The 16,946-nt window shown below is 34.6% G+C and overlaps 2 protein-coding genes across 7 annotated transcripts in view; one reads left to right on the forward strand and one right to left on the reverse strand.

Moving 5' to 3' along the window:
- The window catches only part of LOC148613138 (RNA-binding protein 28-like), a 34,708-nt gene extending 31,933 nt beyond the window's left edge, over positions 1-2,775 (reverse strand). The window contains exon 1 of the mRNA XM_088586318.1: positions 2,586-2,775. Coding sequence (XP_088442444.1) covers positions 2,586-2,712 — 127 coding nt within the window. The 5' untranslated portion in view covers positions 2,713-2,775. The remainder of the gene's footprint in view (positions 1-2,585) is intronic.
- A 10,455-nt stretch (positions 2,776-13,230) lies between these two features.
- Positions 13,231-16,946, forward strand: part of LOC148613139 (synaptotagmin-7-like) — a 185,115-nt gene continuing 181,399 nt past the window's right edge. For 4 of the 6 annotated variants that reach the window (XM_088586325.1, XM_088586326.1, XM_088586327.1 and 1 more), the window contains exon 1: positions 13,330-13,452. In XM_088586325.1, the coding sequence (XP_088442451.1) occupies positions 13,440-13,452 (13 nt within the window). In that variant the 5' untranslated portion in view covers positions 13,330-13,439. Of the gene's footprint in view, positions 13,248-13,329; positions 13,453-14,075; positions 14,159-16,946 lie in introns of those variants that run through there. The other 2 variants (XM_088586319.1, XM_088586320.1) reach the window with 2 other exon arrangements.

Genomic DNA, 16,946 nt, shown 5'->3' on the forward strand with positions numbered 1-16,946 from the left:
AAATTTAAAAAGACATATCTCCTTCCTTTATAAGTCTTTGAGAACGAAGAAATTAATTCAGTAAGTAATATTTTTAATCACTGGAAATAATTTCTTTGTACATTTTGTAAGTGATAAAGGAACATGTGGGAGTGAGAGTCCTTTTCACTACATGTATTTACAACCATTTTACTCATACATTTATTTTAATCAATCGATTCTCAGTTTTAAGACATTAAATCCCAGTTAATTGGATAATGTCTTCTGTTTGCAGTTGGACAGAATGTTCAGACTAAAATTAGCAGCATGCTGCCTAGAATCATTTTTAAGGTCCGAATGGGCCGCTGTTTAGTATATTAATGATTTCAAATACATATTATAAACGTGATCTTTTTTCCCCTGAAATCCAGACAATTAGATATGACGGTTTCCACTTATTTGCTTTATGATGTTCCCATGTATGCTGTTATGTTAAAATACTATATATCTTCAATCTTTAAAAGCATCACTTTGACACACATCTACTCATTTACTTTTGTTCCTTTGTATGTATCATTTTATTTATTATATGTTCTTTGTTGTGTATGTCTGTTTTCCATGTCTGATCCTTGTCCTTTGATTATAATCTTTTGATTTCCACTACAATCTTGGTTTCCTTGATTAATCTTTGATTTCCGCTAGAATCTTGGTTTCTCTGATTACTCTTCCATGTCTGGTCTTTGTCCCCGGATAACATTCTTCTGATTTCCAGTAGAATCTTGGTTATCCTTGATTATTCTTTGGACTACCGCTAGAATCATGGTTCCCTCGATTACTTATCAGTAGGACGTTTGTAATTAAGTAAACACTGATGTACTTTCACTCTTCTACTATAGTAGGTGAACACTACTGATAAAAATTATAATAATAAATAAATTAATTAATTAAATGCAGACTGTATTGAATTTGTGTCTCTCATCAATATAATCACACATAGTGGACTGAATATCTTCACCTGCATCAATATTAAGTAGGGTGCCCATATCTAAGTTTAATGATCCTGTTTTGAAATATATGAAATGGCTCTCTGACCTGAGTAAAACTCAGTGTAAAACCAACATAGTCAGTGTTTAACACCCAGATTCCTCCTACCCAACACCAACCGCTTGTATATTGTAATAGTTGTAAAATTCAATGAGGCATAACAGGGAATTAACTGTAAGATTTTTTCTCATGTGTACATCATCTGTTAATTTTGAGCACTCTAGTTAAGATACAGGGGCTGCTCTGGCTTCCAAAATTCTGCCACCAGAAAAATTGTCAGCTGCCATTTTTTTTTGTCACCAATTTTCAGAAATTAGAGCTAAAGGGTGCCAAAAACGATTTTACTTTTTTTTTAAGGAATATGACAGTATCAAGTCCACTGATGAATTATCTTTGTCAACTCATCAAAATAACCTCTCCATTCATGACATACATGTATCCAAGATTCACTCTTGATGCATGTACAAGGCAGGTTTTTAGCTCTAGTCTGTCACTTTCATATGCATAAAATAATAAAGTACTACTCCAGAAACAGGTATTTTATTTCTATCAAGGACTTTATATTACTATTTTCATATAGTCCCTGATTTTAAAACATGTTCACCTTTGTCCTTTATGGTCTAATTTATCTTACAATATATAATTTAGTTTTTTTTTTCATATTTTTAACAAACTAGATTTTTTTCAATTGATAAAATTTCTAGTAAACTACATTTTGTACCATGGACCATTCTTTGTGTCCCTGTTTAATTATTTTGATATCTGAATAGTATTTCCTTGATTAGATTTTGGGAATCCCCATTATATTTGTTTACCGATTTTCCCGCCACATGTGTAAACAAATGTCATCCATTTTCTTTCGTCAATTCTTGCACTTCGAAGTGTGTAGACACTTCCTGGTGGGACAATCATTGTTAATTGGATTTAATTTATTCTGTTGTTAGGTAAGTCTGTTTCTGAATGTATCACATCTTGTATGTAGCAACGTGCACATGTCCATTATTGTGTTTACCTTTGACCAGATGATGAGAGTTTTGATAGGTTCAATAATATATTTACATTTGGTTGACACCTCCCATAAGGATATTGTCAGTCACTGTCACCTGGTCTAATTACCTTTAATTGCCTTCAGTTATAAACTGGTCATGGTCAATTGACTCTGACCAGGTGTCAACACAATTGTTTAATTAGAGAGAATATCTGTTGCTGGTAAACTTCCTGTAGTGTAATATACAAAACCTAGGCGCCAAGAAAATCGGCAACTGGTTATTTTTGTCGCCACATAAAATAAAAAATCACAAATTGTGACACTGGCGAAGCCCAGCGCAACCCCTGAGGTAAAAAGTTAGTCATGTCATTAAAAATTTGGTACATTCTACTTCTTTTTATTTTGTACATGTTTATCATTTGTTGATGTATTATTTTATTTACAAGGAGTGAGAGATATCATGTAGACTAACACAGATTTAAAATTCCCGACTTTGAGTGTTCGAGAGCCAAAGTGTCAAATTTCCCAGGGCCAGGGACAGGGTGTACTGTACAAATATGAGCTGTAGATAATGGTGGAATAAGGCAATTCAAACCTTTATTTTTCACAACGAAGCATTGCTTGAGTGGGCCTATATCACCAAAGTGCTTTCCTAAGCTCTCATTTGTCGCATTGAAAGGCAGATTTCGGATAAACAAGGTCTTGCTTTTTCTTTCATCCATGCTTCGTTATGATCTGGACCTACATGTATCTGCAACGTATTAACAGGTAACCAGATTGCATATATTGCAATATGGACAACTCGGACCATATAAAGTTTGGACCATCGGTCAAACAATTTATTAGCATGGATTCGTCTTGGCTATCATTATAAGCCAATTACGCTTTATTGGGTTTATGCTATGAAAAAATTATGTTGCATTTTTAACATATTATGAAAAAGAGGAATCATGCATTTATAGCACCCCAACCTGGATAATCTGTCAACAACGGTAGCATTTATAAAACTGGAACCTTAGTTTTCTTCGTCTTAGATGTTCCCAGGGTAAGGACAACTACCCGTGGAATACACTCTTTCAGATATGCAGAAGACAAACTCTGGAACGAACTGCCGAACAAGATGAGGGAAGAAATCCCTTTGGGTCAGTTTAAAAGTTTGGATGGTAATTAGGAGGGCAATTCGTGTCAGTGTTCCTCCTGCAGATCTCAGTGAGTTGTAGATCATTTACTTATTTATCTTGTATACTCTGGCTTTTATATTTTATTGCATTACATTTTATTTGTGTTTTAAATGCTTGAATTATTTTTAGTGCTTTATAGAACAGATATTGCATGAATGTTAATTTATCTGCATTTTATGTTTGCTTTATATGCTTTAATTTTGCTTACAAATTGCTGTGCTTAAAAACATAATTTATTCTTTGCATGATGTGCTTACTGTTTTATGTGTTTTATGTATTGTGCTTGTCATATATATATGTCGGATAAAAGCTCTACAGGGCTTATGTTGTATTATTATATGTAAAACCGACTTTAAATAAATCTTTTATGCTTTATGCTGACGGACATGCCGGAAAAAAACGTCCGGCTATTTATGGCTACACGCAGATGATATTTGTATCCCACATCCCACTGAACAAAAACTGATGGCAACAAAAGAAACTGGAAACAAAGATTGTTCTGATCTTCATGTTAACAGATTTAACTACGGCTATCACCATATGATATCAGAAGGAAATGACAAATCGAAATAAAATTTTGCTTAGATTTGGCTCTAGATTGACTTAATGTTGAATTAATTAAAAGTAAATCACTTCAAAAACTTAACCTGATGATCGTTTTATATGGCACTAGTCTCTTCAACATGACTAATAATATCCATTCTGTAAGTAAAGATCTCTTCGTCTTCTTTCAATGGATTTTATATACATCATAGGAACAACAAGGGGTGTCTATAGCTAGCAAAAAGCAGGAACTGCTCACCCTGTAGAACCCAAGTTCATATCCAGTTTTAAGTTCACATGGCCATCACTTGGCATCCATCGTCGTTAACAATTTTTCAAAACTCTTCTCCTCTGACACTACTTGACCAATTGGAACCAAACTTGGTATGAATGTTCCTTGGAGTATCCTGCATAGAACTGGTGTGATTTTTGACCAATGGAAAAAAAAGCATTACTGAACGTTACAAAAAATAGGACACAGGAGAGAGTAGTTTTTCACATATATTCCAAAACCGTTAGATAAAGCCAAATTCTGACTATATAATTCCAAAACCATTAGGTTTAGCCAAATTATTTCTATTGCTGAAATGATCCTAATTATGAGGCCTACAAAAGTCTCCCAGGAACAAAGTTTTCATAAGACACCATGTAAGAGTAACTGCCCTTGAAAGTTGAAAAATGACGTTATTTTTACAGTTTTCAGCCAATATCATGAACACTATGATAGACAGAATGAAACTTTCAGTTGCTGAAATGATCCTTGTGATAAGGCCAACAAAAGCTATTGGAGATCAAAACTTTTGATGAATCCTTGTTAGAGTTATTGCCCTCGAAAGGCAAAAAAATACATTTTTAGCAGTTTTCAGCCAATTTCTGTAAAGCTATAATAGATAGAATAAAGCTTTCAATTGATGATATGATCCTTATGATAAGTCCTACCAAAGTCTTCCTGGGTCAAAATAGTTGGACAACTCCTTGTTAGAGTTATTGTCATTGAAAGGCAAACATGTAACTAGGTGAGCGATTCAGGCTCATTGGAGCATTTTGTTATTGGGGTCTGTTTCGTTAGTTTTAAGCAGTGGAAGATCTAGAAATTTTGAAAAGAGGAATTCCAGCTGGGTTTAAGAAAGGGGGTTCTAGTCTATTCTTTGCTTAGTTTAGCCTTCATTTTGCACAAAATTCACAAATTAAATATTCGGACAAAATGGCGGGTCCGAGCTGTAGCCAGTATTGTTTTCTGAGTACATTTTTCAAACATTTTTATCCACATATATTTTTATTTTTTGTATCTTCGGTCACGCTTGCTATACTTCAAAGTTTTACAAAGTACTGATGAACGACTGATTGGTGTATATGCCTGTATCATTACATTGATCATTTAAATGAGCATATGTCATTTCTGTGTCCGTCATCCGTAAACATTCAGCATCATTGTTCATCTTCTTGAAAATCATAAAACTAATTTAGACCTAGCTTGGCAGAAGTGATGTACATTTTGTAAGTATAACCAATCGGTTTTTTATCAGTCTTGTGTGTACGTTTTGTTGTTTGTCTGTTACTCGTGACTCTGAGGCAGAAATGCCACACGACGACTTTAAATTAAAGTTGCTTTTAATTAATTTTTGTGATAACTTCATCCAAACGATAAACAACATTATAAAACCTGACCCAATTGTATATCCATTGATTATCAACGCAAATCACAACAATGTAAAACATATTTCAAGTCCAACACTGAGTTTCTTATAAATCAGTTTTCATGGTGCAGATGGATACACCGCAGTTATAGCGATCCACGAGTTCATGATGACGACCTTAAACTTCTGTAGTGATGACTTCAATCTTGTAGTTACATAACCCTATTCCAGAAGCATTAGTCCATAGACTCAGAGGGCCCACCGTGCACCCCCACTCATCAACGAAGAAAGTTTTTTTCCTATTACTAAATATGTCCTCTTTCAATTTCTTTTTGTCGCCAAAAACTATTCTCGAATTCTTGGAAGATATGATCGATTTTCCAAACTGCGGTATAACAATTCTCCCGCCCTTTTTCCGTTCTTAACTGCCATGAAGTTAAGTTATATCTGTTTTGTCGATTAATATACAGTGTTGAATTTGGTGACATTAGATATACAAATTTCTGGCCTTTCGATCCATATATCGTTATAAATTATTTCAAATACATAACAATGCAAAAAATGTTATATGTGTAGCCCTACTCTATGAAATTGTACACTAAATTTACTAATAAACAGCTTTCGTTTGTTTTCCTGGCTATTCAGTGCCCTAAAATTCAATTCGGCTGTTATAATTTGATAATATATCCATTCATTAACAAATTGAGACCAAATTCCACATCTAAGGTTTAATATTAAGACTTGTAGAGCCGAAATACAGACCACTGCCATTTTTTTAAAAATTATATTGAACTTTCCAATAAAAACATTGATCTTGGAAATTGTTATCTTTAACACAATCAAGATGTAATTCGAGGTGAAATTGAATTCCTGTGGTGCCTTTTTGACTTGTCATATATTTGTGCTATCTTTATCTATTGTTTGATTGAAATTTTGATTCATTTGTGTGTTTTCATCGGTTTGTTAAGAATTCCTTTTGTTTATATTTTCATATTGTGATTGAGTTTAAGTAGCTGTCTTTGTAAGAATCATGCAAAATCTGAAAAATGTGATACACCCCAAAAAAGGGCTACATATTTTCATATTTGTAATTAAGTTGTTTTATGGGTCTATACTTTGAAATGTGTAATTATTCATTCAAATCTGCCTGCTTTTAGGAGATAATCAATATTGAAAATCCAATAGATTCTATTTTATTTGAGTGTCATTTACAGAATTATCCCCCTTAATTTTGAAATCTACAGTGCATTCTATATAATTTGTATTTCCTAAGAACACGGGTTATATGAAAAATTAAATGTTAATTTCTGTTTACTATGGCAATTCAAACAAAATGTCAAAAATAAAAATATGCAGGCTTTTTATCCATGAATCACATTTTGCATGATTCTTAGCTGGAGTGCTACTTAATATGTCAAGAAAAAGAAAACTTGATGACTCAAAGACAGCAGGAAGGAATCCTGTTTGTATTATTCATTTTTCTTAGTCTCGGGACGAGGATATCGTTTCATGTTCTTATGAGGCTTTTATGAAGTTAGAAGATGTAAAGAATAAACGTCTGTCCGAACCTATTGACTCTGTACATAGATTTTATCCCGCATGTTGTTCCTTTTCTGTATCATTTTCTGATGACTGTGGTTACCACAGATTTTGTTATAAAAAGTTTACAACACACACACTGATAGACTAGGGGCTTGGAAAACAGACGCCGGGTCATCTCCCGATGGCTCTGTGATCAAACGAGGGAGGCGTTCAAAGGAACCAGAATGTGTTCTGTTTTTACCGGAACGTATTTTCTGTGGGAAAATTTAGAAGTCTGTAAGAAGAAAACGTGCTTGGTTGAAGGAAAAGCTATCCAGATTCGATACTGGTGGTGCAATTACTGTGTTCAAGGTAGCTGAACAGCAGACGGATGAAGCTTTGTTGACGCGAATAAGGGGTGTAGACTTGTTTGCCTGTGAAGCACAGTACCATAATAGCTACCGAAACAAGTACATTAGCAATCCATTTTCGACGGAGGAGTCAAGATGATGAGAGACGACATCACCAGTCTGAGTTAGAAGCTGTTCATAGAACCTCTTTTTATCAAACGAAATTTACTAACCCAAATTATAGAGCTGAAAACTTGAAATTGACATTACAGAAGAAGTATATGAAAGAGTCAGAGAAATTCCTCTCCAACTTAATATTTAGCTCAACTTTAGATTTAGATACTACAGACATAAAATCCTTTGAGTTAGGACAGGTAAACAAATTTGTTGATACAGCGCAATCTCTACGCGAAGAAATATTCAACGCGTTTTAAGCCGATGAGGAATTACGATGGCCACCTACTGCTCAATATATTGAGAACAGAACAATTGCTTTGCCTAAGAGTTTGGGGAAGTTTTTTAGTGTCCTTGTTACTGGCAAACAAAACCAAGTACCGTCAAATTAGTCCCGTCGTTTTAATGATTCAGTTGTACAAGATATTTGCAGAGCTGTTAAAAAATGGACGTTGGAGACTGCCGAAACATATTCTTTTTTGTATGGAATTTAGATATTGGTTTCGAAGTGCAGAACTTACTACTCTTCTTAACCGACTACGGCACTGTGAGGCCTACTCTTTTTCCTTAGAATTGGAGACTGCTATTGCTGTAGCAGTAGAAAGCACGTCGACCATACTGCCTCCTCAAATTGTACGACATCCCGAAGTTCTATTTATTTTTCAATCTGACTTCGACAACTATGACCAGCTTTTAAACGATATATGTACGTAGCATGGCATCTGTACATACATCACATGGAATTATGTTGCAGGACTTTGATTGCCCTGCAGGACAGGCCGTTGTAGGTTTTGTTCCAACTTTGAAGAGGCAGGTCGCAGGTCTCTTTAAATACAGACTCAGACTTCCCTTCATGGTTGTTATGTTAGCCCTGCAAACGGTCCACCATACTCTCTATATGAATGGGAAGTTCATGGTTCTGAATTAGAATACGAAACTTCCATGAAAGAGAACATGGTATAGTGGATTTCTAGATTTTTAAGTTCGTTTGTTTCCAAACTATTCTCGGAAGAGTTCCAGAGAGACGAACAACAATTGATTACTGCCCTGTAATCAATCAATCAATCACCGATTACAAAGCGGTGCAAGAGTGTCTTAGATTTACTGAGGAAGGAGCCAAAGAGGTTGGACAAGAGTATGTGGTAACCACGTTTGATTTGGGTGTTTGCATGAAAGCTTTTCCTATCATTTAGAATCACCCTATTAAGTACGAAAACCACATCATTATGATTGTAAGGTTTCGTATTGTTTGTGCTTATTTGAAAATGATTGGAAAGAAGATGGAAGGTTCTGGCCCTTCTGACATTCTTATAGAAGCTGGTATGATAGCGTCTGGTTCCTTAAATGAGTTGATTAGTGTAAAAAAACTGTAGTAGAGCTATTCATTGCCATAAAACCTTATCAGAGGCTCTTGAAAGAATGCTATTTTGTCATTTTATGGATTCCAATAATGAAGAAATTCCTCTTGGAACCCTATCAGAGAATGCATTTGACGTCTTCAAAACCTTTGTTTGCTTCCATCACTCGACACAATGAAATATCTGGATGCATCAGTGATTATCTAAATTTCAAACAGTATACTAGAGACGAATGCTCAGCTGTGGGTTTCTTACATGGACCACATCTGGCTTGTCCTTCAGTTGACAAAGGCAGTAAACACCAATGATTTTCTTCTTTACGCGCGATGCCTTTTCCTTATGTGTGACTTGTTTTCCAGTTTTGGTGGTCAGAATTACGCTCGTTATTTTACATATTTCTTCGTTATCCTTGCCAACATTGAGACATCACATCCTGGTTCAAATGAGCTTTTGACTCGCAGTGAAATTAGCGTTGCAAATTCGTTTATCCCCGGAAATCGGTGTCCTGTGGATAAAACCATAGAAGAAACGTTTATGAAGCACTTAAAATCGCATGGTGGTGCTGGTGGCAGTAGTACTGGGTTAACTGGATTGCTTGGGGATTACGAATCTTAGCAAAGGTGGATACGAACTGCTCATGAACGTGCCCAGTTTGTTAAAGGTACATTGAACATGGCTGACATGTTGTACGATAGTTCAGTTCAGGGTATGCACCGAGATCTTAGACAAACGGAGATCAAACGCAGTGAGGAATTAGTTTCAATGGTAGTAGAAACTGTGAATGCTTTTATAATCCCTTTAACAATGACGACACTGATAAACTTGTGTGCGTATCCTCTGGAGCTGTTGCCAATTCAGTTATAGAGGATGATGTTCTCAATGCGTCACAAAGCGCAATTTGACGTTTCCAAAGAAATGTTCTGTTTTGCGACGTAAAAACTCTTAACGACAATTTTAAAAACAATAATAAGTATTGAAAAGTTACGGCACTAGATTAAATTAGTACGACTGCGGACGTAATGAATTAAAAAAAAAATACGATTTTAGCGAATCTGATAAAATCATGAAAGAAATGTTGAAAAGAAAACAGGAAAAGGAAAGCCCCCCCCTTTCCCCCTTGCACGTACTCCTGTCTGTTCATGTGCTATGATGTCCTGGTGAAATCTGGATCAGCGTGCCTGCATCAAAGTATTTTGAAATGTGTCTACACGCGCTTGCATATTCGCTAGTGAAATATTATAAAATCAACGTATTTCATGATCGTCTAATTACCTCTTGACAATTATTTTAGCTATAAGATATGATAAGCTTTACAAATATTGCAAAAATATTTTTTTGATTATTTTTTTCAAATCGGACCAAACACAAAACAAAAAAATGATTTATTCTGGTGTGGCCTTTTTGACCCGTTATAACTCGAATACCGTAAGAGATCTCCGAAATATGATTGAAAAATGCTGGCAGGATTATTAATGAGGAATCCAATGAAGAATCCAATGAAATAAAAGAAAAATTCGAAATCGGACAAAAAAATAAAGTTATGAAAATGTTTGACGCCAAATAACTTGAAAACGGTCCAAACACATAGAATCTGCTATACATTTTTTAGCCAAATTAAATAAAGAACACTTTAAAATAGAATATTTAAAATCGAAAGAAAAAAAATCTTCATGGGTTTTAATAAAATACGTATTTTTACCCTTTTTGGTCCTTTTTTCGAAAGCGGCAGGGGCAACAAAGTCCAAATAATATAGGAATCTTCTTAGTTGTTGGTAAAATCATATCAACATTCCAGAACAATTCGTCAACCACAACTGAAGTTACAGCACGGAAACGACGACGACGTGGACGACGACTGCAAGTTTTTCTCGTCGTATAATAAAAACGAGAGATTTCGCTCTCAAATTTTCTCCAAGAGGGAGATTTGCCAACGTTTTGTTTTCTCGAAATGTTTAAGCATTGGTTTATGTTTAGCAACATACCTTATAAAATTCTGAAGCGAGTACATGTATTCGGAAATATCAACATACATCTACATTAGAGATTTAAAACCAAATAGGAAAGATTCACTTTATACGATTTCACAATATTATTTCCGGGGGATGCGACTGACTTTTTTGCTTGTTTGTTGGCTTTCTGTTTTAGTGAGGGTGTTTTACTCTTTTCAGATCACGAAATTTGTTTTCATAATTCCTAACATTTTTCTCATAGGATAAAATTTCCTTCAAATCATTTTTAAATGGTTGATGTCGAACTATTTACCATATCATTACAATTGACCAAAGCGTACGAAAAATGAATATAGAATCGGATAATTAAATAATAAAACATGTCGTGTGTGCTATTTTATGTAAAAAAAGATTAAGCACACTTCTTTTTACATGTAACAATTATAGAACGATGTACGTCGTAATACAAAAAAGACGTCAAGTTTTGCCATTTCGACGTTACCAAAAAATGACATCAACACCGTATGCTATGTCACGGTAGAGCTAGCCGTAACAACGCAGACTTTTTGTACTGCACTAGACTTTCTTTAATTAGCTATAGGCTTCTGGAACAGGGTTATATTGCTACAATATTGAAGTCATCACTATGGAAGTTTCACGGTCATCATCATGAACTCGAGGATCTTATCCATCTGCACCATAAAAGAGCTGATTTGTTCAGCGTGTCATAGTTTTTCTTTCCTCTTTCGTCTACGGTAACCCTGGACTTGACTTTTTATGAGCAACTCGGCGGGTATTTCTAGGAAAGCAGAGGACGCACCTAGTCCATGCTCCCAGTTTTAGTGGAGTTCGGGTTGCTCATTGTATAACTTCGGTTGCTTTTCACGTATATTTTGGTTATTTAATTTTCTTTGTTGTACAAACTCGATCTCTTTTGAACTTTGACAAATTCAAATAATTTAAAAGATATCTATATGTTTACCTTCATGAAAATTGGATTCAGAGTTCCTTCCGTGTCTTTACTCAATGAGGACATAGTGAATTAAACCAAGAAACAATATAGATACCCCGTACATAATTGCTTCCACTTATAAATTACCAGCAAAAATGCAAAAGATGTGGAAGCTCATGATCAGGTGCCTGCCTTTATGGAACAATAATATAAGACTTTATAGCTGATCTGATCCGATAGAAAGGATATCGTTTAGCTAGATCCTTCAATCTCAGTTTCCGCTATATAGATGACGTATTATCTTTAAACAATCCTACATGTAATTTATGGGATTTGATACATCGTATCTACCCTAAAGAACTTGAAATATAGGATACTACAGACACTGTGAAGTCAGCCTCATATCTTGACTTACACTTAGAAATCGATGATAAAGGAAAACTCTTGACCAAACTCTACGACAAACGTGATGATTTTTCATTCAGAATTGTCAACTTTCCTTTCATTTGTGGCATCATCCCTTCAGCACCTGTATATGGAGGCTAAAAAACCACTAATTCCACTTCCCATAGGCTTCTATGCTAATTTCACAATATTCAATGGCTTCTCTGGACTTTATCTTAACTTTAACCTGCAGAGGACTATATATCAGCATGATTCTACATATGTCAGCTCACAATTCTCAGAATGGCATGTGGGGTTAGCATACTTGCAGTGCAGTACTGGTCACCGGAAGTGAAGGGTCTATAAATAGCATGGGAAATCCCAGTGTTTTCACAAGATAGGGGTATATTTAAAAATCATTATGGAGATTAGGCTTCACATCACAAGAAGCAAAATGCCCCTATAAAATGTACAGAAAGGTTTTCCTTTCAGAAACTGTTTAATTTTTTTAAATAAGATGAGAACTTTTTTCACAGCACTATGAGGAACAGGGGTAATTTCTGCGTAGGACTATTTTTGCGTACGTTCCAAATGTTCATTGGTTGAATTGGTGGTCTGTAACATGGAGTGTTCATATCACAACTCATACGTTATACCAGAGCTCGCGGAAACTACGCAGAATTTTGGTATCGCACTAGAATTCTAACAAATAGGCTTCTGGAACAAGGTTATGTTACTACAGGATTGAAGTCATCACTACAAAAGTTTTATGGTCGTCATCATGAACTCGTGGATCGTTACGGTGCATCCATCTGCGCCGTGAAAACTTATTCGTTCAACGTGTCATAGTTTCCTTTCCTCGTTTGTCTACCCCGGACTTGACTTTTTTTATGAGCAACTCGGCGGGTGTTGCTAGAAAAGCAGATGACGCATACCCTACCAGTGCACCTGGTCCATGCTCCCAGTTTTTCGTGGAGTCCGAGTTGCTCATTTGCTTTTGTTACTTTGTATGTATGATTTTATTTATTTAATGTTCTTTGTTGTGTATGTCTGTGTTCCGTGTCTGGTCTTTGTCCCTGGATTACATTCTTTTGATTACCTTGGTTCCATTGATTACTCTTTCTATTCTATTCCAATACCCGCTACACTCCCCTACATTTATGACCCCATATATAGTACGGTAGTTGAATTTCCCGCGGCAGCAGTAGGTACGACTATTAAAAATGATATTCAATTTAAATCTTAAATGTCAATTACTGTGATGCCTTTGGCTGTTAAAGTAAACAATTATAATTCTTTTGAAATAGATTTAGATGTACAAATCCAGGTGAAAGTTGTGTAAAGCTGTGGTTTGTGGGATTTATTATGGTGGTTGTTTTACATCTGCAGTACACCACACCATGCTTCAGCAATGTAAGTTAGCAATATTTAACAGACACTTTGGAGAAAATGGGGTCAAATATTGGGTCCCCTTGATTCTGCACTGTAAGCATGTTTAGAGAAAATGATTGAAAAATTCCTAGTGCAATCAAAATAGCAGATTCTTACAAGAACATTACATACGTGTCATATGCATTTTGACAACATCCTACATACTTGACCAGTATATCCCGTTGTTACCAGTTTCTATAAGGGGGTGGGTTTCGCTGTATGTCATTGCTTCTCCCCTAAGCATGATGTATTTAAGGTTGAGTATAGTACATATTAGTGTATTAAAGATTCAGATTTCATGACCTGGTTTTGTCCATTTGACAGAATCCAATAAATCATTGTTTTAGTTTAGATTAGAAATTTGACATGGTACTCTCCTAAAATATTGTCTTTCATGTTTGACCAAATTTACAAAATGAAGTTAAATCATTTTAAAAGTTTTATTTAGAAGCTTGACATATTAACATCATAAAAAATGATCCTTGCTTTGTATTTTTTCATCACAGTCTTTCACCTTATCCCAATACCCATAGAAAATAGTTCTTTTGTCAAGTAATGCATGCTTTAGACATTTAAATATTTTGTAAACAATCACTCACTCCATATGTTGTTGATAGAAAGTTTGGTTTTCTTCAATCCTTTATAATCCTATGACATTTAAATCGGTTGGAATAGCTATAAGATTAATGTAAGTAACAATTATTTACATGTGTTGATGATTTCACTTAAAGATCTTGGAATGATGTTAATGAACAACTCCGTGAATGTTTCTAGAAAATAACATGTTGTGAAGTTGCTAAATAAACAAGAATAATGGATAAGTGAACAATGAGTAAAAGCTAAAAAGGAACTACATACATATAAAATAAAAATAAAATGTAAAAAAATTAAGAAAATGAGTCCAAATTTTTGGCCTTATGACCTTCGTCAGAGGCAAAATATGTTGAGGACAAAAGTATCAACTGCCAGTCCAGTTATTAGTGGAGTCGGAGTTGTTCATTCACTTTCGTTACTTTGTATGTATTATTTTGGTTATTTTATGATCTCTGTTGTGTGTGTCTGTTTTCCATGTCTGGTCTTTGTCCTTGGATTATATTCTTTTGATTTCGGCTAGCCTAGAATCTTGGTTGAATCTGTGTTGAATTGATATCTTCACTGTATACCTGCTTAATAGAGGCCAACCCAAATATATATCACTGCTATCAGTTACTATGAGTTTTAGTGTATCTTCTGTGATAAAACAACTGGTATGTAGCTGTGGCTCCTTCTCAGCTAGAAGGGTTTTAGTACTATTCTATGTAAGAATCAAGAAAACAGCTGACATAGATATTTTTGACTGCCAATGTATGGAAAAAGTATGGGAAAATTTTCCAGCCATTTTTCAATAGTGTATTTAAATTGAATTTTACATATCAATATCTTAAAAAGGCAAACATTACAAACACTAAGGTGGTTATTTCTGGAGAATATGAGTTATAAATACTTGGATAATGGAGTAAAATCTCTGCCTTTTTTTCTGCATGCTTCACACACTTGTACATATGTTGCCTGATTCTTAGACAGAGATTGTAGTACTTAATTCTATTAGCTGCTGTATAGTGGAGTAGTCCTTTAGCTCAGTTGGTAGAAATATGGGTCCAAGGTTCAAAGTCCAAATGATACTTCTGTGAAATTTGTCAATTGTATCCTGCTCTAATGTTGGTGCCATCATGTTATTTCATGATAATATATTGAGGAATGAATATTTACTCTTTAGTTGGGGCTACTGTGGAAATATGGGAAGTGTAGTGGTGAAAGTTAGTTTCATCATGTGAAATTCTCATGGGAGACATCAAAGGGCAACCACTGCTGCTCTCCACTTTTTCCTTTTTTTTTTTTTTTTTTTTTTTTTTAACTTATTTCACTTTGTCCCATGGGGGACATCAAAGAGCAACCATTGCTGCTCTCCACTTCTTCCTTTTTTTTTTTTTTTTAACTTATTTCACTTTATCCCATGGGGGACATCAAAGAGCAACCACTTCTTCCTTTTTTTTTGGCCAACATCTTTACTTTTCCCCAGGTCTTCTGGACTTAAGATATTAAGTTTTACTACATTAATATATGCATGACACCCTGATTGTATTATAAGACCTTTCTCAGTTGACCAAGTGCTTTTTGTAAACATTTATATGTTTATTATATAATAGAAGTGATTATAACGAAAAGTTCCTCTCCACTAAGAACTTACAATCCTTATTAGCAGTATGACAAAAATTAATTCAGCTCTTGCAGAAAAACAGCATATTATCTCAGATTAAGGGCAAGTGATTCTTTATATTTATAACATACTATGGAGCGAAATGTTGTATGAAATGTTACAAATATTGAATATTTCTTTAATTAAGTTTCAAACTACTATCTAATTAATAGAAATATTATTTTCCTATAACCATTACAATCACAACTTTTGAAAAATGTCCTGTACTGTTGAAGATATAGAAAATCCTAAAAATATTGAAATTGCAAGGGAGGTATCTGATATTTTGAATAAACAAACATGTGCAACATGCAATTGTATACACCCGTGGTTCTACAAAACTTAGATCTGTTAACTTGAAAATATTTGTGAAGTTAATTCACTTCAGGGTGCAGAATAAATTAATTATCAAACAATGATTGGCTGTCCATAAAAAGGTGATAGATCCAGTCAGGATCCATTTTTTACTGGTCAATCATCATCTGATAACCGTGATCAGCTGATTGATTACTGATAATTACTTGAGGTTTACCTGAGGGTTAATTATGACAGGATATAGTAATGACGACCGACACTTCTTAATTGGCTTGGGGTAATTTATTAACAAGAGTGTAATCTTAAAGAGACATTCAGATAATTGTAAATGGGTACTAAGGAGGTACCCAGTAGGGGCAGAGGGGCATGGGCATGATAGGGGCTGGGCGAGCTTTGCCTTAGCTAGGACACTGATACTGTACATTGCTTTCAGTCAGTCTACTTATGTCTGTATATTATCTTTAATTTCATTGGATAAACATTAATTTTCTGTTCATAAGGCCAAGGAAAAATATATGTCATGATGAATAAAAAATAGGGTAGGTAGGTATGTAAAATTTTATTTTTAAAAATTATTTTATATAAAGACTTGCATGCATAAAATGTAGGAGGATTTCTTGATTTAGTGCTCAACTAAAAATGATAGTTAAGTGACATTTAAAATAAAAAAAAGTACCAATAAAATGTGCTAGGATAGACAGAAAAATAGGGTAGTTTGGGTAATCTTCAACAGATGTGTTTTATTCTTGGCGTAAGTATACATATTTGTTGTAAGAGGGCAACCCAAAAAAATAGGCATACATTCACCATTTTTATTTATAAAAGTAGCACAAAATAGTGGAAGAGGATTAAATTGACAAGACTATAAACATATTCAATTTTGAAGAAGCAATTAGATTTGTAAACCATTCATCAGTCAACCAGT

Source organism: Perna viridis, chromosome 6 (assembly GCF_037379345.1).
Source record: "Perna viridis isolate PV_CMFRI_1.1 ecotype Kerala chromosome 6, ASM3737934v1, whole genome shotgun sequence".
Taxonomy (NCBI): domain Eukaryota; kingdom Metazoa; phylum Mollusca; class Bivalvia; order Mytilida; family Mytilidae; genus Perna; species Perna viridis.